The 27,775-nt window shown below is 50.8% G+C and overlaps 1 protein-coding gene across 5 annotated transcripts in view; it reads right to left on the bottom strand.

The window, feature by feature from the left end:
- ZFAT (zinc finger and AT-hook domain containing) overlaps nucleotides 1-27,775 on the bottom strand; it is a 277,561-nt gene that overhangs the window by 154,930 nt on the left and 94,856 nt on the right. For all 5 annotated transcript variants that reach the window (XM_045812193.2, XM_045812190.2, XM_087864596.1 and 2 more), the window contains one exon: nucleotides 489-665. In XM_045812193.2, coding sequence (XP_045668149.2) covers nucleotides 489-648 — 160 coding nt within the window. In that variant the 5' untranslated portion in view covers nucleotides 649-665. Of the gene's footprint in view, nucleotides 1-488; nucleotides 666-27,775 lie in introns of those variants that run through there.

The following is a 27,775-nucleotide window of genomic DNA, read 5'->3' as shown; positions in this document are numbered from 1 at the left end:
CATATGTTATAATAGATTCCCTTTATTGTCTTCTGGGCCGGGCGTCATCCGGCGGCACAGGGACACCCCGGGCTTCATCCCCAGCGCCTACCTGTGACAGGCGTATTTATCTTCATTTGTCAGACAAGCCCGGGGTCCTAGAGCTGGATTACACTCGTCTGACAGCAGGCTCGTGCTTTCTACACTGCTGGGGGCTATCACCTCCTCTCATGCACTCCTTCCTTCCTTCGTTCGTTCATTCCTCCTTCTACAGCCAGGCGCTGGAGAAGCACCACAGAGGCCGGGTACGGCGAGCTCAAAACCACACTTGTATTTGAGCAGACCTATAACTGGACAAGTATTGACTGTGGCAAATGTGAATGTTCAGGGTTTCTGTGCCCACCGAACAGAAACCTAGCATCAAAGTACGTGCGAGCAAATCACCCCATCACCACCAATGGGCACATCCATGGCCATGGCCCCCTCACCCGGTACCCCAGGCCCCTTACCATCTCCGCTTTTGCTTGGGTTAGTGGGCTCGGGAGTACTCAGAGGTCTGAGGGGAATGATGATTTCATCAACATTAACACCTTCTTCTGTGTGCTTCTCAGAAACATGGGACAAGAGCTCCGACTGGCTGGGTGAAAAAAGGTTACAACATTTGCACATGAAGATGGCCGTGTTTTCTGTAAAAAAAAAAAAAAAAAAAGCAAACTTTTATTTCATCTTAACTAAAATAACAATTGCTTCCAATCGCCAAAGAAAAATACTGAAGGCCGCCTTTGTGAGTCATGGCCGGCCTCCAACAGACCGTGTCCCTCCCATGGACACCTCCAGGCCAGGCAGCTTACTTCTAACTGCACGTGGTCCCACTTGCCAGAAAATTCTTTCTTCAGAACTTCAAAACCTCAGTCCTTCTAGTGTCTAGTATCCTCAGTCCTTCTAGTGTCTAGTATTAGGCACTGTCTAATATGGGCAATCCCCCCACCACCATCGTTACCCAAATCTATCCGACAGCCCAGATTCCAGCATCGACATGGCAAGGTAAAAAAAACAAGTAGGAAACTGCAAAACCAAAATCCAACCTTCAAATGAATGAACCTCGCTGACAGCAATTAAGTGCTCGAGCTAGGCTCTCTCAAATTAGGTACAAGGGAAAATTGATCAAAACAGCATTTCTCAAGAGCCAAGACACCTTTCACTGGCTGGCACAGGGACTAAAAACAAGAAGAATGAGAATTTGTTCATTTTTTTTAAGCCACTTAATTCCTATTTGAAAGCATTACCACCATTCACAAATATTTACTAATAGTTCATTACTTTCATCCCATTATACTAGGCAGGACAACATAATGGGAAAAGGCTCCTTTCTGAATCTAAGATAATTGTAGGTACATATAGGAATATTAAATTTAGAATCAAAAAAACTAATTAAAAGCTAGACCTTTTTTTTAACACTGCAAAGAAGAACCGGTATGATGGCAAGGACAGTGGCTTTGAAGCCAGACGAACCCAGATGACATTCCCAATCCCGTCCCTAAATGCTGCAAAGCGTGGTGATCTTCCAGAAGCAGTAATACCCCTGGAATGCACTAGGAGAGGCAGCTGGCCTGCCTGCTCAGCAGTGGGACAGGGTGAACCACTGCGCTGACTCAGCCCAGCTCTCCACCCACCGTGTGCCCTCACCCACCTCACCCACACGCCGGACAGCTGAACATCTACACCCACGCTGCCTGTCCCCCCTCACCCTCACCATCACCGGGCTCACGGGGACTCTGGACGCTGCCTGGCAATCATACAAGGTCTCCAGGCCACCTGCTCTCTGTGGAGGCTAGACAGATATATGGCAATCCTAGATGATCTCTAGGCCATCTGCTCTCTGTTGATGGTGAACAAACGTTTCATACCGCTCCACTCCCACCTCCCATCCTCACATTGGGCTGCTGACCTTGCCTCCCGTGCCACACGAAGCTGCCAGAAGACAGCCTCCCTGAGCTTCCTGCACCACGCCTGCCCACCCACCTGCATCCTCCCCACCCACCTGGCCTTGCTCCTGCTGGTATGAGGGTTGGCGCCGGCGGTGGCACAGAAGGTGTGTGTTGGGGGGGGGGGGGGGTCCATGGGAATAGGCCACCCCAGTGCAGGCAACATTTTTATCACCGCCATTATTTAGTACTGGTGGCTCAGGGAGATGAAAAACCAAAAAAGCAGGCCAACATTTAAATGTTGTTACTGCTTTAAAATTCTCTATATTTTCTAAGGACATTCTCTAAGGACAATGCACCCCTAGTGCCTGCACGTGGGAGGACCGCACCCACAGCCCACCCTGGAAGGCCACTGGGTAAGTGCGGCCTGCGTGCACTGAAGCCCAACCCCTCCCACCCAGTGACAGTGTTACAGAAACTTCTGCTTCTTTCTCCAGACCACCAATTCTTCCTCTCTGCCACTTGCTACATGCTTATTTTTCCTGTCTTAAAACAAAACAAAAATCTTTCTTGATCTCCACTCCCCTGCTCTCCGCCACCCCATTTTTCTCCTCCTTTTTGCACCAAGACTCCAGACCAGAAAGAAAGGCAGTGGGCCGACCTGACGTTGCCACAGTGAGGACAGAACCCTGCGAGCCATGGAGGCTGCAGGAACAAGTCTCCCTCTGGATCCAAGAGAAGGGTTCCTCCATGAACATGCAGATGGCGTAATGACCTAAGAGAATTCTTCCCTACCAAACAACACAGGAAATAGAAATTTAACAAAGCAGAACATTGCTTCATCAATGAAAATCTCTCATGAATACTGTCAATCGATATTTTATTTTTTCCAAGAAATGCTTTATTCCTAAGGAACCCAAAAGGCTTCCTGTTCAAACAAGGAGAGATTACAGTAACACTTCTTTTCTTTATACGAGGCCATGTTGTTTTCAACATGCTTCCTGCTGACCCTACCACGATCCTACGATTTAGGCAACAAAGGGCTTGTAAAGGCAAGGAAACTGAGCCCGAGAGAGGAGAGCAGCTTGCCCAGGGCATGGTCGGCAGGAAGCAGAGAGCAGACCCTTTGCCACCTGCTTCTGACACGAGCTGTCTGTGGCCACACACCTTGCATGTAGCTCCTTCAACTGAGGCTAAGATACTCACCGACGTGGCCAACACGTCTGAAATGACAATCACCCCCGAAGGCATAATCCCAGCATCATCCGTCAACTTCTTTCATGCTCATTCCAGCACCACCCAGCGGTGGCCACGGGCGGGGCCCCCGGAGGCCCCGCAGCACGGAGCCAGCTTGGGCGTGTGGCCAGCCACAGAGGCGGCCCCGGCTGCACAGGCCACACGGACACATCACACACCAACTGCATCGTGTGCTTTCTACGAACCTACTTCCCGACAGACCTCTATGTGGTACTGATTTCTGTGATGCTCTCAGGAGAAAGGGAACCCTGTGACATGTATCAGAGCAGAACTTTGGGGGACCACAGAGTTATTGTGAGGGCTCAGTGGACAGGCGCAGCAGGCCCTGTCTGGAGACTAGCTACGTCGAACTATGCATGACAAAGTGTTGGAGGCTACTGTAAGTCAGTCAGCTCCTACCTGGCTATCCCAGGCCACCTGAAGGCCGGGGCGGCACCTGGCCTTGGCCCACGAGCTTCCCAAGTACCAGCAACGCATCTGCTCTGTTAGGCAGGTGGAGACTAGACCCGGAACTCCCAGGGGCGGACAGAGAGATGAGGACAGGTGACCCAGGAGGACCGTCACTTCACCGAGGGTGTGGGCAGAGACGAGCATGCAGGACCCAGGACACTGAGAGGCTGACCTCCCCTCGGCCACGTGGCCAGGGAAGCACAGAGTCAAGGTGGAATGCAGCTTTACCGGACCCAGGCCCAGGGTCTCCATGGTGTCACGTGGCCCTTCCAAGGTCAGCACTGGTAAGGAACGCAGCCACGGAACCACCAACAGGACCACACAACCACTCCTCCTGAGCTGAGCCAGTGGGTGGGCTCTGTTTTGCCACCAACCATGCAATCTTGTATTTTTTTTTCAGATTTTATTTTTAAATAATCTCTACAGCCAATGTGGGGCTCAAACTTACAACCTGAGACCAAGAGTCACGGCGCTCTACCGACTGAGCCAGCCAGCCCCCCCGATGCAGTCTTGTATGTTTAAGAGCAGCTGGTGCCGGAAGCCCAGACACAATACACAGTGTTCCCTGCTGAACAAAATCTGGGACTGTCCCCCCAGGCCTCCAGCCGGGAGGGAAACCGTGCACTCTTTGGAGATGTTCATAAAGCAGGGTATAAACAGCAAAATGCCAAAACATGCAAAGAAAAGTGTCCGATCAGGCTGTCCCCCAAATATTAAGAATTGTCATTCCACCAAAATAACAACAAAGGAGCTTTTTCAGTTTTTATAGAGGACTAATACGGAAAAATGTATCTTCTACCCTGAAATATAATCATAATTATGTTGTCAGCTAATTCTGATAAAGATGCTATAATTTGGATGCATTTTTAGGTCCAATTACTACTGTGCAGTCGTCCTCAACAAAAGGATTCAAAGAGAAAACCACATGTTCAATACAAGGAAAATCACAGAAGTTTGGAGTTTGAGTGTTCCGTTTCTATGAAATATTTGCCAGTTTTCAACCAGCTACTCTTGTACTATTAAAAGGAAAATCTTAAAATAACCACATATACAAGTCCTCATTTCTGAACTGTGATTTGCAAATATTCCTGTCCAGGAAGAGCCACATCCTGTCGGTGACCTCTGACTCCCACCTGCTTACCACCACCCTGCCTAGGGATGTGGGCATGAGCGAGCCTCTGACCCCAATCCCTGAAGGTCATGAAGAGGCTCTTAGGTCCTGAGAGGCTGGTTAGGCCCCTTCACAACCGGCCAAGGCCCCTGGGGGCAAACAGGTCCCATCCCCTCCTCTGGCCACAGGCAGCACACGTGTCAGCTGAAGCTGGCCTCCACCTGAGGGACCCTTTCCCCAAAATCTCAAGCCCTTGAGTAAACAGGCAAAAAGCGTTGGCTCAGCCTTGAGCAGAGGCCACGTGCTCTGGCCAGTCCCAGGGCGGCCCAGCCCCAGCACATGTCCAGGGTGGCCTTTTCCTTCTGCTGTTGTTTGAAGTGCACCTTCCCTGGGAGGTCATGGGGGGCGGGGGTGACAGGAGCAATACAGGACTCAGGCATCTCAGGCCTCCCAGTCCTGTAACAGAGCTTCTTCCTATGACTGTTATTATTTATGACCGAAGTTACAGTATGAATACGTGCTCCCTGTGAAACAGCTAAATAACACGAGACCCCACAGAATAGGGACAGCCCCTCATCCTCCCCTTAGAACAAGGGCATCACTGAGCAGAATGTGATGCAGACCTTTCATTGTGCATCACAGGGAGGCAGAGAGAGAAACCGCATGTGCACCCTCCATTTCCCTCCCCTCAGGGGCCCCGAGTGCCCTGGCCCCTCCACCTCCCTCCACCTCCCCTGGGGTCCTGCTCCCAGCACTGAGCTCAGCACCAGAGCTGCCCTACAACAGCTGAAGACCACCTCCCAACCCTGCCGGCAAAGGCCAAGCAGGAAGCCAGGACTTCCAGCCCGACCCCGCGGTTAATGAAGCACCCTTCCCACTCCCCGCTGGGCCGGTGTCAGAGGAGGCCCAGCACAGGGTCAGGACTTTCTGTACCTCCTTACCACTGTGCACTGGATGCCACCAGGGGAGCAGGACAGAGGCACTCCCGCCCCTCCTCGTCAGGGCTGGTATCACAGGGGCCCCGTGGGGAGCCTGAACCCCCATCCTGCCCAGCAGTACTGGGGCACCTACTCCCAGGCGTCTGCAGCCTGGACTTCTACCCTCCCTGGCGGTGACTAGGCCGTAGCCCACTTCCCCACCAGGGCAGGGTCAGAGGGGCCTGCTAAAACAGAAGATTTAAATAAGATCCAGACTCTCATAATACCAAAAATGCCCAGGGTTCAATCAAAAATCATTCCTCATAATTTTTCAAGAATCAGGAAAATCTCAATTGAATGACAAGAAACAGTCAAGACACCCACACAGATATCAGAATTATCTGACAAAGACTTTAAGGCAGCCATCACAAAAACAATTTAATGAGCAAATATGAGCACGCTTGTAACAAATGCAAAAGCAGAACGTCTTCAGCAAAGGAACGGAAAATAGAAGGAAAAAACACATGGAAATTTGAGAACAGAAAAATGCAATCACAAAAACTCAATGGATGGGCTCAAACCAGAATGGGAAAGACAGAGGAAAGAATCAGTGACCTTGAGGATGGAACAAGAAAAAGCACACAATTTCTGAACAACAGGGGAAACAGACTGAAAAAACTGAACAGGGTCTCAGGGACGTGTGGGACTGTAACAAAAGGTCTAACGTGTGTGTCATCAGTGTCCCAGGACAGGAGAAAGACAGCAGGGCTGGAAAAGTATTCAAAGAAATAATGGCTGAAAACTTCCCAAATCTGGCAAAAGCAAAAGACACAAACCCCCACATTCTAGGAAGTCAGCAAACCCCGAACAGGATGAACCCAAAGACATCTGTGCCAAGGCCCATTATCATCAAACATCTGAAAACTAGAGCCAAGAGAGAACCGGGAAAACAAGCTCATGTGTGAGAAACCATTTGAGCGACAGCGGATTTCCCATCAGACGCGACGGAGGCCACAAGCAAGCGTGTTGTTCAGCGGCAGCAAGAAAGCCGCTGTCCCCCTAGATTTCTACACCCAGCACAAACAGCCCTCAGATACACAGGGGGACCGAGACATTCCCAGAGGAAGGAAAACTAAAATAACTTGTTGCCCAGCAGACTTAACCTCAAAGAAGAGCTGAAGGAAGTTCTCTAATTAGAAAGGAAATGATACAACAATGGATCCTGGGACATCAAAAAGGGAAAAAGTACAAAGGAAAATGTAAAACTATGGGTAAATACATCAGATTTTCCTGTTCCGTTTAGTTTTCTAATTGATATTTGACAGTTGGAGCAAAAAGACCAAGTCTGTCTGATGTGGTTCTCAATGTCTGCGGAAGAATGGCTGACAACTGTGTTATAAACGGAGGCTACAGGGGGTGTAAAGGTGGTGACATTTCTCCTCACTGAAACTGGCAAAACGTCCACAAACGTTCTGCATCTTGACCGTGAGGGCGGCTACACGGATCCACACATGATAAAAATGGACTAGAATGAGGCACGCACGTCATACGTACCACAGCCATCTCTTGCTTTGGATGCTGCACAATAGTTATGTGAGATCTAACCACTGGGTGAGACAATGAAAAAGTTCTGGAGAGGCGTGGTGGCGATGGTGGCCCAACACCGTAAATGTGCTATTGCCACTAAAAATGGTCAAAATGGTAAATTTCATGTTCTGTGTATTTTACAAAAAAAAATACAAATGAAACCACTGGAGTAAATCAGGTAAAGGGTACATGAGACTTCTACTACCTTTGAAACTTCCGGTGAGTTATCTCAAAATACAAAATTAAAAAAAAAAAAAAAAACCACTGTGGCAAATAAAATATACCAATGGCTACCAGTGTCCCCCTCTGGAAAGGACACTGAATTTGAGAAGCAGCACGTATCCCGCTTGGTGAATCCACGACCCCATCCAATCCCAAACACCCTACAAGGAACGGAGGAACACTGGGCTCGGAAGGGTGGAATGAGGTGGCTCCGTGGATAGATAGGGGTTGGTCCTGGTCCCCGTGCCCACCTCTGGGGGGCGGGGTGACAAGGGCTCTGAAGGGCTGGCATCCCCAAGTCTGTGCCAAGCACCTCCCACCCCACGTGCACTCATCACCCGCAGCCAGAGCCCCGCCCAGCCCAGCCCAACGCCATCCGTCTTCCCCCAAGCGATGCCACTGCTGGGGACACAGTAGGCACTCAATAAATGTTAGATGAATTGAGGATTACAAACACGCTTAAACATTTATCAATACCCAGAAGAAGACAAAATGCTACATTACTAGACTATTGGATTACTCTACTTAAAAGCTTTAGTTTAAAAAACTCTCCTCCCTCCTCTCCTTGATTAGTATAAATCATCCTCTCGGCTGTGTAACTATCTTTTACTTGGATTGATTAACTTTAAGGAGAGTCCAACAGCCAAAGCTCAGATCCCATTAAATTATCTATCTTATGAAAAGACTAGGGTGGCAAATCCTTTCAGAGTTAAAATATTTTTGTTTTCTTGTTTTTCACTTGCCCTTAAGTTATTAAATTCATAAGAGCTGGCAGCTTCCCAATGGGAGTGGAAATATTTTAACAACATAAAGCCAGATTGCTGTCACTTCCAACGCAATGAAAAAAGTCTCATTGTGCAGCTTAGTACAACTTAAAATACCTTTTTCTTTCATCCTCAGGAAAAGAGGCTTGGGTTAGGACAAAACATTATTTTCTATCTAGTTGATTTTACAGAGCCTTCACCCAGCTGCGGATGTGCCATCTGCATCCTCATCATCACCATCATCACAATTACCGAGAACTTGCTGTAACCAAAGCGCAGGGGCTTCGAAGGGGACGGAGAAGAGCGGAAGCTCCTCGCAGTTCCACCCTCACCGTGAGCGGGCGCCACGCCGGGCTCGTGCTGGGCCCACTGCACCTTCACACCAGTCTGAGAAACAGGTTTTATTACCGTATTTCCTCAAATCTAAGACAACATCTATTCTAAGAGCACTGATACTTTGCATACCATTCAAAACGATAAAAACGCCGCCCAATAAACGAGGACATGCTGGTTTCTCATCACACAGATGGTGGCGGGACGCGTCCCGAGGTGAGAGATGCTACAGTGTGAGTCTCTGAATCGGTGAGACGGGTAAACTTCCAGATTCCCATGGAAGTGCAGCTCGGTCCCAGTGCTGGGGAGGGTGGGCGTGAACCCGGGAAAGCCTCACTCGCCACGCCTGCTCTTGTCCTGGAAGGCCCCGCGTCCTCTCCCAGCGCCCCCAATGCACACTGGGGCTGGGGGCCCCACTTTCAGGCTCACTTCCATGGCAGTACTTGAAACCCTGCTTTCCAGAGAGAAGACAGACGTTTCCTGAGTACCAGGCACTTTCACGCTCCATCACATTTAATCCTGACAAGCAAGGCCGCTGCTAACGTATAAGCCACCTCCTCAACAAAGGGGAAACGCACCCCTTCCTCAGGACACCAGCTCCCCCTGCCAGAAACTGGTCACAACATCCTGATTTTCTTGAAAAAGACACTTACTACCGTTTGCAGAAAACTGTCATAAGGAATATACAAATCTAAGAAATGAATGAATCCCCTTAGATGGGGTGTCCTGGTGCAGTGTGCAACCAGCACAGCTGTACAAAGTGACCCCCCTATGTAAGTCAGCCACGAAGATACTATTATCCCATGTTACAGATGAGGATGCTGTAACTTGTACAAGACGATCAAATTCAGGCCCACACGGTTCCAAAGCTACTTGGTCAACGCACAAGAAACATACAAACTGGGAAGGAACACAGGCTGCACATGCGTGCGTGTGGTGAGCACACTGACCACATGCCACAGGAGAGCATGCGGAGAACACAGAAACCCCATGGCTGAGGCAACTGGGGAAGACCGCTCGGGAGAGGGAAGTGGACCTGGCCCAGGAGACAGGACAGCTCAAAGCCAAAGGCCGGGTCCACAAAAAAGGAGCAGAGGTCAGCCAGCCAGTGGGGGCAGAACTCAACCCTCAAAAAACCTTGAAGAGGAAAGAGGGGGAGAACAAATTCAAGGCAGGGGGGTGGGCAGCCACCCCTGGTGCTCGGAAAACCCACCACGGAAGCCTGCCACACAAACCAAGTCTGCAGGTTGGATGGGTCCTGTGGGCTTCCAATGTGGAACTCCAGAGAAAAGGTTTTCCATCTGGGAGACTGGGGCCTGCTGAGCGCCTGCTGGGGAGAGCCAGGGAGCCGGGGCTGCAGAAACAGAGTGCAGGCTGCAGACGTGTCCTCACCACCCGGACGCAGCACCCAGCAGCAGGACTGGCTCTGGAGGGCAGATCGGGAAGGCCAGGTCTTCCTACTTCATAGACTCGGACTTCTTCAGATTCCACGGTCTTGAGGACACACGGAGTCCAAGAAAGAAAGAAGATCTTAAACCCCCCTTAAACTGATATTAGAAATAAAGGGAGAGTAAGTGACAAAATAAGGTCTCCCCTTGGCGACAGGAGACACTGAGCCCAGGCAGCTTGGGCCAAACAGCAGCTGAAGCAGCAGCGAGGCCACAGCTACAGACACTGAGCAGGAGACGCAACTCTGGACACGGGACAACATGTGTCCGAAGTCTGATGGCGTTTTGGTGTTTCTCTTGGAGACGATGAGACATCCGACTGGGGGGACAAGGGTGGCTGGGGACATTATGCCTTAAGCCTCTGCCATTCTCTAGTGAAATGTGAGCCTGACAAATAAAAGTGCACAGTGCTCAGGGGCACCTGGGCGGCTCAGTCGATTAAGCGTCCAACTCCTGCTTTCGGCTCAGGTCATGATCTCAGGGTCGTGGGATCCAGCCCCACATCGGGCTCTGTGCTCAGTGCTAAGCCTGCCTGAGATTCTCTCTCTCCCTCTGACCGTCCCCCCGGCTCACATGTGTGCTCTCTCAAATAAATAAATCAGTAAAATCTTAAAAAAAAAAAAAAAAAAGTGCACAGTATTCAGATAACCAAAAAAGAAGAAAGAAGGGGGAAAGAGAAAGAGGAAATTGGTTTGACCAGTTCGGAAATTGGTTTGACCAGTAGAACAGACAGACTCAGATTTGGAATCCTTGACACAAGCGATACCCACCACCACACACCTGGTGGGTGCGGACAGCCAAGCCCTGAAGAGCCAGATTCCAGAACGACAAATGCGTGGGCCAGGTGCACAGAGGGCCCAGGACCAGGGGAGGCCAGACGAGAAAAGGCACCAGAGCTCCCAGAGCTGGAAGTTCTAGGAAAGAGCCCACGTGTCGGCCATGGGAAGGGGAGGCATCAAGACTTCCTGGCCTGAAGTGGTAGCCTCCACTCCCCTGCCCTCCCCAGCTGCGCAACAGTGTTATACTGCCTCCTTCGCTCACACAGACCTTCAGTCTGTGACCGTGCTTGATCCTTCCCGTTGACCTGTGAAGGAGCTAAGTGCACCCCAACCACCACCACCACCACCAGCAGCATCGTCATCCCCAGTTTATGGAGGAGAAAGCTAGGGCTCAGAGAAGTTAGCCAGTCGCCAAGGAGCCCAGCCAGATAAATCACAAAGTCAAAACTTGACCAAGACCTTCCTGTGGGCCACTCGCCTGGTGGCCAACACTGTCCTGGGACAGACGTATTTGGTCACTGCAAGGAACACAAGCTCGGGTACCCAGCCCACAGCACCGCGGTTAGAGAGAACGTTCTAACGATTAATCACAACTAAGAAGAGGAGCTACACCAAAAGGGGGACTTCGCTCTGTGTGTGTGTGTTATAATTTACCACCACAGTTCATTCCAGGGAGCAAAATGCTGGTTAATGAGAGCACCAGACGTGGGTGCTACCCCCACCCCAGGACCACACACGTTATAAACACGCCCACTGCATGGCCTGGCCACAGGTCTAGAACGACAGAACAGAGGGCCACCCCATACAGGACAAAGAGCTTTTTTTAGCAAAAAAAAAAAAAGGGAAAACAAAAACGTAGGTAGTTACCAACACGCAGGAGATGAGCGGGCGTCATACACGTGCTAGCGGCACCCTCTGGTGGTTGATGAGGGCACTGCAGCCTCCACTCAGCGAGGAAGTGGGCCGCAATGAAAATGTGGCTAACATTTACTGATCCCTAATTCTGGCAGGCACCACAGTTTGCCCGTCACCCACTTAACCTTCACATTAATCCAGTGGGGGACGGGCTGCTATCCCCACTTTATTTTTTTTTAATTTTATTTATTTGAGTGGCAGAGAGAGAGAACACATGCGCAAGAGCGCAAGAGCAGGGGGAGGGAGAAGAATACTTCCCACTGAGCAGGGAACACGATTGAGGGGCTTGATCCCAGGACCCTGAGATCATGACTTGACCTGAGGCGCCCCTCTGCTACCCCTACTTCAGGTGAGTAAGCTGAGCCCAGGGAGGAGACTGCCCGGTCAAGCAGCAGGGGGGCACAGCAGAAGCAGGGCACACGCCCCCACACAGCCCATGCCCAGCGCCCGTCCTAAATGACTCACCACGTGATATTTATGGCTGCTTTTCGGGTGGGGAGAGGATCCATCCTGGCAGCCCAGTCCTGGCCAGCCCAGCAGGTGAATCACCCCCAGCTCGGACCATGGGTTCTCTGTCCCGTCACAAACAGCCACCGCCTGGCCAATTCTCAATGTGCACAGAAGTTACTTGCAAGTCTTGTGGTGCTTTCCCATTTACAGCCGTATTTCTGTGTGACGGAAATGATGCTGAACCAGAGCAGCGTGACCGGAGGACAGGCGCGCATCCATTCCCACACGGTACAAACGCAACAGGATTCTTCCTGCGCTGCTGGAGTCGGGACGGCGTTACCCGCCCTCGGGCAGGGTGCTGGGTTCAAGGCTTCTCGGGAATGGTGCGGCTCTGTCTGCATCCACAAGGAATTCTGTCTGTGAACATTCGGGGAGCTGTCTGTCTGTTCCATACACACTTCTCTACCTGGAAAAGTACTTTTCTACTTTTTCTATCCATCCACTTAAAAAACAGTAACAGCAAATTTTAAAGGAAAAAATGTAAGGAAAAAAGTAGATTCTGATTTGCAAGTGAATCTCTTATTTAAAATGACACCTGAGGTGAGAGAGAGGGCAGCCGTGGAGCCCAAACCTAGAGTGAACGCACGTCTGCCCAAGGAGTCGTGTGTCCCTGGTCTCATTCGCTTCTGTTTCCCCGTCAGCTGTGGGGTGGACCACAGGACACCACAAACGCAACGTGTCCAGCTCCAGGACCACCACCTCAAAGGCACCGTCCAAGGAACAGTAGGAAGGGCATCAGCCTGAGTCAGGAGTCAGGGCCTGGGTACACCAACCCCTCACTGGCTCCCACCTCCAGTAGGACAGATTCTGTGTAGGTCTCTGAATCTCTATAGGCCCAAAAGAGAAGCGGCCTTCAAATGGTTTAATGTGAAACCTGGGCTTCAAGCCTCATCCCGAGGTTAACGTGTGGACAGGCAGAGCCTCCTGAGCCCAAGCAAGGTAGTGGAGACAGCCCAGCCAACACCTGCCTCCACTATGACCTGCGGGCCAACACGCACCTGCCCTCCTGCCTCCCCTCCGCCCCACAACACCCACAAATAACCTCCAAGGTGCCTTCCCAGCTCTGAGGTTCGGTGGGCTAAAGCCCTGATAAGCACACACCCTAATGTGTGGTATTATCATCATGCATCCACAAAATGCTGATGGACACACCAGCTTCTATAACTCACAAAGTTAACATTTTTATTAAATGGGAGGGAGAAATCCCATGGGTGTTCCTTTGCTGAAACTGGATTAACAAAATAAAACGAGAAATGCTCAGGATCAGCTATAATTAACGCTGCCCCAACAGTTGCATTATGATTTTATGCATACACATTTCTTCCATGTCGAAACTTGGCAGAATTTTTTTAAGCTATTTTTAAGCACTCTCGGAGTGCGAGCCTCCGGCAACGGAGTATTCGCGCATTTAACATAATCCTCAGTGAAGAGCGGGGCCCCCTCCTCGGGAAAGCACCACAAATAACGTATGTGAACAGGAACCAAGCCCATCACCCACTTCTCTAGCTCTCCGCCCCAGCAGATCTGTGCGAAGACCTGAGGACGTGGGGAGCCTCACTGCAAAGGACCGAGGTGGCTCCGACACGCCCAAAACGCCTCTAAGGTGACCGCGTCTCTGGGATCTCGTCCGCGCTAAGCACAAAGTGCGTAAGCTCTTAGGGGGTTTCACAGGACATGTGAGGGAGACAGCAATGGCCACAGCCGCCGCCTCCAGGCCTCTGACTTCCCAGTGTTTGGTTTTTTTGTTACACTGGGTTTATTTTGGTTCCTTTGTGTGTCCTTTCATCTCACTTCTGAAGGTAAAGGGCTGCAGGGCCCAAACCCTGGGTCCAAGCCCCGCCCACACCGCAGCTTCTGAGAGACGGGCAACCTTTCCCTTCCCCAACCTGCAGGCTCTCAGCGAGAAAAGGAGACCATCGAAGCTGCCTGCTGACCTCATGGGGGGGGGGGGGTGCTCCTGGGCGAAACAGTGGGAAAGGGGCTATTCGGACAGCTAAGCGTGGTGTAAGCGCGGACCAGAACTGACTCTGAAGTCCAGGGCAATTGGGCTGGCGGGCTAAGTTACCGACTTCACGCACGCGCACAGGTGTTAGATGCGTGCAGACACGTGTTACACACGCACGCACACGTACACACGTACCGCACACGCACACACTCACACATGCTCCCCTTAGGCAAAGAAGAGATGCAGGCAATCCGAAGCTCTCTGAGGCTCAGAGACCATCCAGCACGAATGATGAAAGCGAGTAGAACCCCAGGCTCTGAGGAGAGAAAGCAGCACAAGGAAGGGGAGAAGAAGGAGAGCAAACAAGGGAAGGACGCAGAGAGGCCGGGACTCGCACTTCCAGAGTCTGAGACAGGCTGGCACATGGGGGGCGGGGGGAGGGACCGAGCAGCAGGAGCTGGGGATGCAGATCCTGTAAGAGGAGTGCGGACCCAGCTCTGAGAGACAACTTGGTGGGGCCCCCCGGCCTCCTCCCTCGCCAGCAGGAGCTCAGATCCTACCCGAAGTGTCTTTCCTGCTGCACCCCAAGCCCGCAGGGGAAGCACCCAGGGCCCGAGGGAACAGGAGATGCCGGGTCACTGTAGCCAGTGTTTAATGACCGCGCCTGTTTTCCGAGAAGACCAGTCCAGCCCTTGTTCCTCACTCTGCTTCCCAGGTTATTTTAAAGATTAACTCAGTTTCTTTCAGCTTTGCTCCAAGTACGCGCGGCCTGGCACTCATTAGTGAAGATGGTCCCCATTTCTGCAGCCTACTCACACCCCACCACCAAGGGCAACAACAAAGCCCTTAGAAAGGCTGATTCTGGCCCACCCCTTCTCCTGCCTGGGCAAGGTTTCAATTCAATGCATGCGTGATATGCACTTGCCCACACAAAGCAGGGGTGCGAGGGGCCAGGAAGGGAGAGAAGCACAGAGGAGCATTTCCCGGGCTCAAGCTGGACAGTCTCATGGGTAAAGCAGGCTTGCAAGCACAACCTCTCAGGCAGACAGAGACGGCTCAGCGCACACTCTGTGCTACAACGAGTTAGGCAATGTTTCCGCCCAAGGAGAAGTTCTGGAAGGACTGCCACTCAGCCACCAGCATTCAAGAGACCCCATCCAAGCCTACGCCGTCCTACAGAAACAGGAGTACTGGTGTGATTTCAAATTCTCTAGAAGCCACATGAAAACAAAAAGAAACAAGTAAAATCAATTTTAACAACATGTCTTCTGTAAACCAGTATACCCAAAATATTGCCATTTCACTTTTAATCTCTTTGTAAAGATTGATGAGAAATTTCATTCTTTTTTTTTCTTTTTCTACCAAGCTCAAAATCCGGTGTATACTTCCCACTTACAGCACACCAAAGTTTGCACTAGACGCACCAGTATTCACTTTGTTTCCAGAACCCCAGGCAACTTTTCTACTGCAGATCAGAGAAACGTGGCAGGCGGATTCCACTCCCCCACATCCAGCAGGACCGGAGAGGGCCTCCACCACCTCAACATCTTTGGGACCCACCACGTTAGGAAAACCAACACAAGGAATTAAGAAATTTAGACCTTGTCAACCAGAGTCCCTGTCCACACTGTTACGGGAGAGGCAGAAGACAAGAGGGATGTTTTCATTTATTATTGTCATGGGCTTAGAAGCTGCCTGTCTGCTCCAGGCTCCTGAGGTCATAATCAAAAGAGATAAAATAAAATAAGAGCCTGGGCAGGAACTGAAGGCAGATACGGGAAACATGCAAATTCAACTTCAAATTGTAAATGTCCGCTCTACTTATTATGAAAGCCTGAGATGGGTCTCAGTGATAAAGTAGTCTGAACTTGAAAATTAATTCTAGGGGGCGCCTGGGTGGCTCAGTCATTAAGCATCTGCCTTCTGCTCAGGGCATGATCCCAGGGTCCTGGGATCCAGCCCCGCATCGGGCTCCCTGCTCCGCTGGGAGCCTGTTTCTTCCTCTCCCACTTCCCCTGCTTGTGTTCCCTCTCTCGCTGGCTATATCTCTCTTTGTCAAATAAATGACTAAAAAATCTTAAAAAAAAAAAAAAAAAGAAAATTAATTCTAGGAGAAAGAACTGCCCTCCAATATCCAGATGTGTCGAAGTTTTTTTTTCAAATTCCAGAACAGAGCTTTAAATTAAGCAAGAAGAGCCTGTGGGAAAAGAATTCTCCAAACCCCACTGGCCACCCACCCCAGCCTACCAGAATGATCTGGCCCACTCTTCCTAGTAACTAAGATATGAAATAAGTATTAGGTATACTCTCCAAATGCCTGGGCTATAGGGGAAAAAAAGTAATTTTTAACTTATGTTCATAAGCTTCATAATACAACATTTAGTAAGTGCCCAATGTATGTCACACATTATGCTAGGCACGTTTAGAAATGAGCATGACAGAGACCCTCCCATTTTGTTTATAAGAATAATTTAAAGTGACTGTGGATTTATTTGTGGTCTAATTTCATAGACTCTTACCTTGGAACGGACAGAGAGGTGCCTAAATCCGGCCTCCTGGCCAATGTCCAGACAGGACAGACAGCCCTACCAGACCCTCACCTCCCATGTCTGAGCAGCTACCACTTATATTTACACAGCTGGGAACTTTAGAAGGTCAGGCACCTGCCCTGCTCCCTGACCTGGCTCCAGCTAGTGCAGCCTCAAGGTGACCCTGGCAAGGCCAGCAGCTCTGGCAATATCTGAACAGGCTATCCAGTGGTCCCAAGGGTCTTCTCCCCTGCAAGCCTGGCATCCCAGTCCTTCAGCCACACCTGATGGGTCCCCAAGCTTGGCTGAGGCCAGGCCAGTCCTGGCCCCCAGCCCCACCCCTGCAGACGCTTGCTGGTTCTCTTAACCACCTGCTGCAGGTCCATACACACACATGTCCCCTAGGGGGCAATAAAGGGCAAAGGAGAACTCTGGCATCCAGGAGCTAGTTCAGAGCTGCAAGCTTGAAATTCTACAAAGTGGAGAGAGCTGGCAGGTGCCTGCAGTCTGGTGAGCAGACTTGTTTTAGCTCGGGAACCTTTCTTCAAGTCTCAGTTCCAACTCACTTTCTCAGACAAGCTTTTCTTAAACCCCCTTCAATATAAATTAGGTCTCGGTTACTTTGTCTTGCCCTCCCTGTATTCACTTTAGCAGCAATTACCACAATGTGTAATCGTGTATTTAATGGTGTGTTTGTTTAACCTCTGTCTCCCCTAATAGACTGTGTGCTCTAAAAACATCAATTTCACTTCATTCAAGATACAGTTAAAAGCTTAAAAAGATCAATGCAGCAAGCTAATAAAGATATTTACCTATAAACAGAGAAACACTGAAGATTTTCTTTGTTGAGAGGACTAGAGCATTTCCAGAGTGCTCCCTTATGAAGCCCTGAGGATAATGTTAGCCAAGGCATTCCTCATTCTCACTTCCTAGCAAAACAAGTTAAGACCTCATGCTGGGAAGAGGCCCAATGAGCATGAGCTTTCCCCCCAGCAGGGGGAAAGCGCTTCACTGCTCTGGTCCTCCAACTCTCTAAAATGGGACTAAACGCAGCATTCAGAACGGTGGTTTGATGAGAAAGCAGACCCAGACAAAAGACTTGGAAGTGAGATGCTCCGTGAGAAAGAACAGGGTCCAGATGTGCGCAGGCACCCCACCCCCCAGCAAGGGGACGTCCCACTTCAACTGCAAGGCTTCCAGGGGAATTCCACTCCTTCCTGGACACGTACACCCTCAGGTCATCTCTGTGCTCCCTATTATCTATGGCCCCGCAAGAAAAAGAAGCAAAAGTCAGTCCTTTCACTGAAATACAAGAAATACACTCAACCCAAACATTCATAAACTTAAATAAAGTAGAAAAATAATAAATAAGCAAGTATGGGGATAATCCCTAACATGAAACACGAACAGAAACAAATGAACGGACTGGACTTTAAATGAGTAACATAACTGCACTGAAATGCGAGGGAAGGGGGGTGGGGGGCAAGCCAGGTCACTTGGGAAGCAGGCATTTGCACCCCCCTCGGCCCCAGGTCAAAGAGACACAGAGATGTGATCAAATATTGAACTCGAGTTAGTAGGCCTCTTTCCCAGAGATGTGGGTTAGCAATTCATAAACTATTTTTAGTAGATCCTAGGACTGAGCAAATAAGTAACTTGCTGTGGGTAGGACACAGGCTCTCTGGGTCAGAGAAAGGCGTTACTGATACGGAAAGGAAAGGGTGGAGTAGAACCAGTGCTAATGGGTTGGAATCGGAAAGATCTGCAGATATAGACGTGGGTCCATCACGTACGAGCTTTCTACGCATCCGCGTGGCGGACACGCACACGTGCACCCATTTCCCCGCTGTGCTTCAGGAGAAAGAGTGACCCTCCAGCCATCAGGAGCCCACCTAGTCCCGCATCTTCGCTTCTCAGTACTATCCTCCACTTGAACCCATTCTCCTCTAGAAAGAGCCGATTCCAGAGCTGGAAAGAGGGTTTCTGTTGCACAGAAACCAAGAAAGTTCTCAAAGAAAGAGGGGCACATCCGAGAGGCTTCGACTAGCCAGATGTGGGGAAAGTGGATCATCAAATTAAATGATGATGTAAGCTTACAAACCACTGCATAAAGAATTCATGAGTCCACAGCAATATAAACAGATTTATAAAAAAGGGGACGCTCTTGCTCACACAGAAAGACACCTAATAAATGCAGAAGAAATGATGGCATTCGAGACTCATCTGGCAAACCTCAGTGATCACAGGGTCTGGCAAGAACCATCAGTGGAGGCTAAAATGAGGGGTGAAGAAAGTCTGAGAAATAAAGAGGAGCGGGACAGGTACACGGTCTCAAAATGTCTCATCATGAGACACTTCATTACCAAGGAGAAAAACAGTAACTGTACCTGGAGAGAAGCTGACCCCCTCAAACGTACATCAGGCACATGGGGCCGGAGGGCTGTGCGCCTCCTGCCCGCAGGCCACGGGGTCGGGGCCGCTTTTGCGGTCTTCACGCCCACACAGCAGGATCTGAACGGGATCACGACAGAACTTGGAGCAAGTCCTGAGGGAGGGACACTCTACAAAATAACGGGTCCACACTTCTCAGAACTCTCAGCGTCGTGGAACACAAACGGCACAGGACCCGCTCCCTACTACAGGGTAGAGGGACACGACGACCAAACGCATTGCTTGAGCCACGACTTCATCTGCTTTACATGAAGTTATTGGAACTGGTGAAACGGGACTTCCGCTGGTGAAATGTGAACAGCGCTCCATCAACACTACTGTCTCACTTCGGTCACCGTAAGGGGGTTATGTGGGAGAATGTCCTTGTTTTGAGAACACAAACACTGGAAATATTCAGGAGCGGGTCAAAGGGCATTATGTCTGCAACTCGACTGCCAAGGCTTTGGAGAGAAGAGAGAGGGGCAGGGCAAGGGCATGTGAGATGCTGTGGGACATCCTCAGTCTGGAAACTCACTGACGACGTGGAACATGCCCAGTCTTGGCCCACAGGACCCGCGTGTCACACCCTGCCTCTCAGCGGCTCAGACCACACACCTCGGCACAGCTTAGGAACCACGGAGAAAAGGCGGTCACCGGTCACCAGGGCTGGTCAGGAACATACGCAGAGAATCGCCCCCCTGATGGCAGCAACAGAAGAGAAAGAGGGACAGATGGAGGGTGACCTCAAGAAGGCCAGAGGGACAGGGCACGATGCTCAGACAGACACCAGAGTGGCGCACTAAGGAATTCTTGTTTAAAATAATAATAACAATAGCAAAGGATGCCCTGATCCCACCTGTGTACCCCGCAGCCACAAACCCCAGACTCTCTCCTTCCTTGAGCCGCTCTGGCCAGGACCCCCCAAGGTCAATGGAACCATCATGTCCAGCCCAGGATTCTTCTCCCACCCAACAGGATGGGCCTCCTAGGGGCCACCAAGGGTCAAGGGCACAGCGCCCTCCTGGCTACCCATTTACCTCTGACCGGGTCCCCGAAAGCCAGCCAGGAAGCAGTCACCAATCCCATCAGTGTTCCCACCTACCTGATTTCCTTCCATCCCTTCTGCCCAGTTCCTGCCACAAAAGCTCGACTCCCCACCCATGCCCCTCACGTGGGCACTTCTCACGTGGCCTCTGACTAGAGAGCAAGACTCAGGAAAACTCAAAAGGAAAATTACAGCATGCAACGTTTTCCCTGATGACTTTCTTCTAAAAACTGAGAAGAGGAGAAAGAGAGAAAGGAGGGGAGAGAAAGACATGAAAAAAGCAGAATCGGAGCCCCAGTGTTCAGGGCTCCTGGCACTTTGGTGACCAGGACCCCACAACCTCCCCTAAAGTCCAGAGGCCTTACGTGGCTCCCCAACTCTGGCCCCATAAGGCGTCACTAGAGAAGTGAAGTGAGGAAAAAAGCTGGGTCTGCCCAAGAGCTGGGCAAAACCACTCCAGGCCAACAGCAAACTCTGGCAGTCAACAGGTCGGGTTAAAAGCCCAACTATGGACACTTCTAGACTTGGCCAGAAAAGCAGGAAGACCCAGAGTAGGAAGGCTGCGGTGGCACCTCCCAGAGAGTAAAAGAGTAAGACAGGGCAGCACCCGTCACGGTGCTGGGACTGTAGGGGCGGGAGGTCTCGGCCACGGTGAGGTTCAGGTCCTGCCACGGCAGGGCCAAGGCGGCGGCCGGGCAGCAAGCAGAGGCCCAGGGACGGCAGGCACCCGCGGGGGGAAACCAGCAGCACGGCCCAGGGGTCCCCAGCAGGGACTGCAGGAGTCTCTCCCCAGATACCCCAAGCCCCTGTGCGCAGCTCGGCTGGGCCTGCTCTTGCTCGGTGAGCCCTTAGCGCCCCCTTGAAGGCACCCACTTGAGCACCAGCCTGAGAGTCCACCCTTCAGCGAATAAACTCCTGATGGAGGTTCACTCCCATGTTACAGAAAAGGAAACAGGCTCCAAGGAGCCCTAAGGACTGAAACATGGTGGGGCCAAAATTGCAAGCGAGGTCTCAGAGCCTCCACTGCCGGTGCTACCCTCCAGCACATAATTTCCAGGGCACCCCAAGGCCCCCACTCCGGTGGCTGGGCAGCGGAGTGGCGGGGCCAGGGAAGGCTGTCCGGGCTCAGCACTCAGCCGGGCCCTCGACACGGAAGGCAGGAGGCTGTGGAGGGTCAGTGAGGGGCTCTGGGCTGCAACTCCCCCTCCCCGAGGAGGGCGCACGGAGGCAGCTCACCCTGCTGGGCTCCTCCGTGCCTCCCTCCCTGCCTTTACCCCTGCTCTGCCCTCTGCCCTCCTGCCGCCCTGGTCATGGCTCAGAGGTCACCCTAAGGCTTTGGGGAGGCCCTGCCCCAACCCCAGGTGGCAGCAACCTTGACGCCGTGCCCCCCACTCTACCCTGTACAACCCGCCACACTGCCTGGGGCCCCGCACAGCTCAGTGAGCGGAAGCGCAAGTGTGTGGTCGTGGAACCGCAAGTGTGTGGTCGTGGAACCAGCCCCACAATCGACACACACAACGGAGTCCCCCCACGACCCCCTAGTCCATGCCGCTCCCTGATGGCTCCTGGGAACCGCGGACTGTTTGCTGGCCCTGTCATTCTGCCTTTTCTCGAATTTCTGAAAACTGGAGTCAGTCTTCTGTTCCAATTGTGGTACAATCAACAATTTATCATCTGAACCATGTTTCAATGGCCCGTTCAGGGGCATTAAGCACATTCCCACTGCTGTGCAGCTGCCCCTGCCATCCATCTCGGGAACTTTTCATCTTCCCCACCTGAACCCCCTTTCCCATGAAAGAATCACCCCCAGTCCGACCTCCTCCGAGCCCCCCGCAAACACTCTCTACAGCGTCCCCCCGTCCCTCACGTAAGTGCGATCACACTGCTCGGGGAGCGTCTTCCTGTGCCTGCCTTATTTCACTAAGCACAAGGCGCTCAAAGGTTATCCAAGTCACAGCATCCGTCAGGACTTCCTTCCTTTTTGAGAGGGAATCATACACGTGGTACGAATGCACCACATATTGTTAAGCCATTCAGCTGGCAATGGGCATCTTCATGCTACTGCAAATGCTGCTGCTATGAACACGGCGTAGCAACACCTCCGAGTCCTTGAGTTCAATTATTCTGGGTGTTACACAGAAACGGAACTGCTGGAACATACGGTAATTCTATTTTTCATTTTCTGAGGAACGTCCATACGGTCTCCGTAGTGACTGCCACTTCCTTCCCACCGACGGCGCACAAGGGTTCCAACCTGTCCACGTGCTCGCAGTAGGCAGTCTGTCCTGCCTGGCTTCTTTCACTTAACATGGTTTGTTGATTTGGTTTTGGTTTTTCAAGATTTTATTTTTAAGTAATCTCTATGCCCAAGGCGGGACTCGAACCTACAACCCCCAAGATCAGGAGTCGCACGCTCTACTGACTGAGCCAGCCAGGCGCCCCCCCTTCACGTGTTTTTCAGATGAATCCATGCTGTTGCCTCATCGGCAGTTCGTTCATTTGTACCGGTGAGCCATATTCCATCTTCGGCTGTACCACAGTGCATTCAGCGATTCATCAACCGATAAGCATCTGGGGCGGCTCCAATTCGGGGCTACCACAAACGGAGCTGTCACGAGCACGTGCATGCATGTCTCCACGGGGACACACGTTTCGTTCATCTTGGGTAATTACGCAGGAGTGGGACTGCTGAGTTATGCGGTAAGTGTAGTTTGACGTTGTAAGAAACCTCCAACGATTTCCAGAGCTGCTGCACCATCCTGCCTGCCCACCTCCGTGAGAGCTCCCCGTTCTTCCCCGCCCCAGTGCTGTCGGTCTTCGCAGTTTCAGCCACTCTAGCGGCTGTGCAATGGCTTCTTGTCCTGGCTTTAGGTTATATCTCCCCAGTGATAATGACGTTGAGCATCTTGTCCCATGCGTCCTGCCACTTGTATCAGCTCCTCTGTAAAATCTCCCTCAAACCTTTTGCTCATTTTTTAATTGATTCCGTCTTCTCCGTGGCTGTGAGCTAGCTCCCTGAGAACGGGACTGTTGGGGTCCCCACAAGGCCCAGCTTCTGGGGGCACCACTCCTGGAGTACGGTGTGGGCAGTTGAAAGTTCGGGCCTCAGCCAGGGCCTCGCGCACACAGTACGACCGGATACGTGTGGGCAGTTGCAGGAAGACGCTTCTTTTATCTCTGGTGACCCGGGTCCCCACCAAGTGCCATGCCTAAACAGCAGACCCCCGACCTTCACCTACAGCCTGGCCCAGGCCCAGGTTCCGGAAGCAGGCAAGGTCCTAACAGAAGGAGCCTCTCTAAGGGCTCACGGGCTCAACGTATGCCGGGCTGTCGGTGCCAACACCGAGTGACCACGGAGCTCCCTGTCACCACACCTGACCTCCCGCTTCTTTGTTTGCAAGGCAGAGATGATCTGGCCACTTTGCAGTGCTTCTGTGCAGAAGAAACTAAGTAACAGATTTGTGAAGCACCTGACTGAGCAGGTCTGCAGACAGAACCGTTATTAGCAGCAGATCCTAGCTTACTCCCCCAGCAACTGCATGCTTTCATAGAGGGTCAGGCCACTGCTTCACGTTTTACTGTGTATTATTACAAAATCCCTCTTGTTACGCATTTAATTCTCAAAGACACTACTGAGACGTACAAGATGGTCAGGGGAAGAAGGTGAGGCTTGAGAGACGGAAGGAAGGAAAAGACAGATGGTGGAAGAAAGGAAAGGAACCTGCCATGCGCCAGGTGTGTTCCCAAACCTCCTCTCCTGGACCTTTACAACAGGAGCCATATTTACATTCAAGGTGACAGGGGCGCAGTGACTCGCCAAGGTCCCACAGCCCTGAGACAGCAAGACCAGGATTGCTATTATAGGGCCCCCACTCCCTGCATTACCTGAGCCTGGTTCCCCGCCTGTGGCCCAGGGGGAGGGATGCTGGGGCAGGGCTCACTCCTGCTCAGAGTCCCCCCAGAGGCTCCCAACCACAGATCCCCTGGCCCTCCTAGGGCAGGGCTGCCAGGGCTGCACGTGACAGTCTGCCCCAGGGGACTCTTCAAAGTGGCAGGGGCAAGGTCTCAGTCCCCAGGAAGTGTCTTCCTGAGGTGCTTCTGGCAACCTGGCAGGTGCTGCCCCAGCCCCCTGGTCCAGCTCAGAAATAAAAACAAGGAGGGCTTCCTGGGTGGCTCATTCGGCTAAGCATCTGCCTTTGGCTCAGGTCATGATTCCAGGGTCCTGGGATGAGCCCCATGTCAGGGTCCCTGCTCAACGGGGAGTCTGCTTCTCCCTCTGCCTCTGCCCCTACTCCCTACCCCTATGCCCCCCCAGCCTGTGCTCGCCCTGTCTCTCTAATAGATAAATAAACTCTTTTAAAAAATACAATAAAATAAAAACAGGGAGAATTCAAAGGCCTTCTTTTCACCACCGCAGGAAGGAGCTGAGAATTACGGACCAGGGCTACACATACAAAGCCCGGGAAGTTTCAGATCCCTATGCCTGTTAGGTTCTTCACTCCTCTTTCCCTAGAAGTAAACACAGATGGAAGGCTTGCTGGTCTCTAAGGTAAAACCCAATCCATCACCAGTTGCATGGGTTTTCCCTCTCAACTATCTCTCTGAACCTGCCCTCGCCTCTAGTCCCACAGCCACAGCCTTGGGATGAGTGCCGTCAACCCTGGGCTTCACTGAGACAGCACCTAATGGTGGGTCTCCCTCTGGCCTGCCTGTTTGCCCTCCAAAAAGTGTCCTCCTATGTATTCTTTTTTTTTTTTTTTAAAGATTTTATTTATTTATTTGACAGAGATAGAGACAGCCAGTGAGAGAGGGAACACAAGCAGGGGGAGTGGGAGAGGAAGAAGCAGGCTCATAGCAGAGGAGCCTGATGTGGGGCTCGATCCCGTAACGCCGGGATCACGCCCTGAGCTGAAGGCAGACGCTTAACCGCTGTGCCACCCAGGCGCCCCATCTCCTATGTATTCTTTATAACTTCGAAAACTGCTATGCAGCTACGCTAATTCAGGCAATGTGGTACTGATGAAGGATGAACAGAGAGATCAATGGAAGACACCAGAGAGCTCAGAGTGGACCCACACACATGTTCAACAAAAAGTCCAAGGTAATTCAATGGAGAAAAGAAAGCCTCTTCCAACAAATGAGTCTGGAAACATTGGACATCCACAAGGGGGGGGGGGATCCCTACCTCACACCATACACAAACTAATCTGAGATAGATGGCAGACCTACACCTAAAAGCAGAAGTATAAAGCTTTAAAAATAAACAAATAAACACACCTAGGAGAATATTGTCGTGACCTTAAAGTAGGAGAACATTTCTTAGAAAGGATACAGAAAGCACTAGCTATTAAAGCAAAAATAATGGTAAATCAGAATTTATGAAAATTACAAACTTCTGAACAAAAGACAGTATTAAGAGAATAAGCAAGCAGAGACTTGGAGAAAATATTCACAACACATACGTATGACAAAGAACTCATATTCAAACTATGTATATAAAACTCCTACAAGCCAACAATTAAAAGACAAGCAACCCAATGTTTAAAATAAGCAAAAAATTTAAATAGACTTTTCTCCAAAGATGATATGCAAATGGCTGATAAAGTCCAAGAAAAAGTACTCAGAATCACTGATCATCAAAGAAATGCAAGTTAAATGAGGTGCTACTGCATTCCCTCTAGAATAGATCAAAGGAGAAACAATGAGGACGCCAGGTGTGGGGGAGCACGTGCAGCAAGTGGAATTCTCCCTCACAGCTGACAGAGGGCAAAACCGTACAACTATTCCAGGAGGCTATCTGGAAGTTTCTTAAAAAGTTGGGGTGCCTCCTTCAACAGATGACTGGATTAAGAAGTTGTGGTCCATATATACAATGGAATATTACTCAGCTATCAGAAAGAACGAGTTCTCAACATTTGCTGCAACATGGACGGCACTGGAGAAGATAATGCTAAGTGAAATAAGTCAAGCAGAGAAAGACAATTATCATATGATTTCTCTCATCTATGGAACATAAGAACTAAGATGATCAGTAGGGGAAGAAAGGGATAAAGAAAGGGGGGTAATCAGAAGGGGGAATGAAACATGAGAGACTATGGACTATAAGAAACAAACTGAGGACCTCAGAGGGGAGGGGGGTGGGGGAATGGGATAGACTGGTGATGGGTAGTAAGGAGGGCAGGTATTGCATGGTGCACTGGGTGTTAAACGCAACTAATGAATCATCGAGCCTTACATCGGAAACCGGGGATGTACTGTATGGTGACTAACATAATATAATAAAAAATCATTAAAAAAAAAAAAAAAGTCGGGGTGCCTGTGTAGCTCAGTCACGTGAGCATGGAGCTCTTGATTTCGGCTCCGGTCATGATTTCAGCATGGTGAGATGGAGCCCCTCCTCACCCTCAGAGTAAAACCTGCTTAAGATTCTTTCTCCCTCTCCCTCTGGACAGGTCATGATTTCAGCATGGTGAGATGGAGCCCCTCCTCACCCTCAGAGTAAAACCTGCTTAAGATTCTTTCTCCCTCTCCCTCTGGACCTCCTGCATCCCCTCTCAGGCTCATGCAAACATACACGTGCTCTCTCACTGTTTAAAAAAAAAAAAGTTACATATACCTCTGCCCTACAACCCAGCCATTCCACTACCCAAAAGCAATGCAAATACAGGTCTACAAAAAATCTTGTACAAGAATGGACATTGGCAGCTTCCTTGACAATAACCAAAAACTGGAAATAAGCTCAGATGCTTATCATATAAACACCCATACACTGGAATGCTATTAGAAAATAAAAGAAACGCAACCCCGATCTCCCAACCTCTACGTGGAGTGAAAGAAACCAGACACCAAAGAACCCTATGATGTTCTACAAAAAGCAGTATCTATGGTGACATTACTCAGACCAGTGGTTGCTTGGGGTGAGGGGCAGGAATTGGGTGGGAAGTGGCAAAAGGGAACTTTCTGGGGCGAGGATAAATTTTTATACTGTCAGGGCATGGGTAATACGGGAGGTCAAACTGTAAGCTTGCACTCTGTGCATTTCACTATATATATTATTACACGTCAAAGAAATTGTCTTCAGGCAGCTGCTGAGGCAAACTGGCAGGCTCTATTATCCTCTCATTGTTCCAAGCTTTGGGCTGTTGGAAAGACCATCACCACAGACCTCTAGCACCCCCATCCCTGCCTCTGGCCCCAGAGCTCACCCAGGTCACACAAAACACACCTGTGGGTGGCTCCACACCTGGGCCTCAGTACCAGGGACCCCTCTACAGTATACCTCTGCTCACTCTCCAAGTTCCAGTGCAGGCACCTCCTCCTCCGGGAAGCCCTCCCAGAATCCCCGAGGTGGGCTAGGTGCATCCCTTCTGAAGCGCTGTTTCTTGGGGCTCACTTCCATCAGAGCACCTGGCATTTTGCCCTAAAGGAATGGGTTTTCCACCGCTACGACGGTGACAGAGACTTCGGAGGAAACGGTGTGTCAGACTTGACCTTCCATTCCCAGCTCTTGGCACAAAATTTGGCCGAGACATCTGGGTGAACCCAGGAATCAGCTTGGCAGGGAAAAAAGGAAAAAAGGAAAAAAGGAAAAAAGGAAGGAAGGAAGGAAGGAAGGAAGGGAGGGAGGGAG

This window comes from Ursus americanus, chromosome 9, assembly GCF_024610735.1.
Source record: "Ursus americanus isolate L20-20 chromosome 9, mUrsAme1.1.p, whole genome shotgun sequence".
In the NCBI taxonomy this organism is placed as follows: Eukaryota; Metazoa; Chordata; class Mammalia; order Carnivora; family Ursidae; genus Ursus; species Ursus americanus.
The sequence above is the reverse complement of the archived record's forward strand: the minus strand, read 5'-3'. Positions and strand labels throughout refer to the sequence as shown.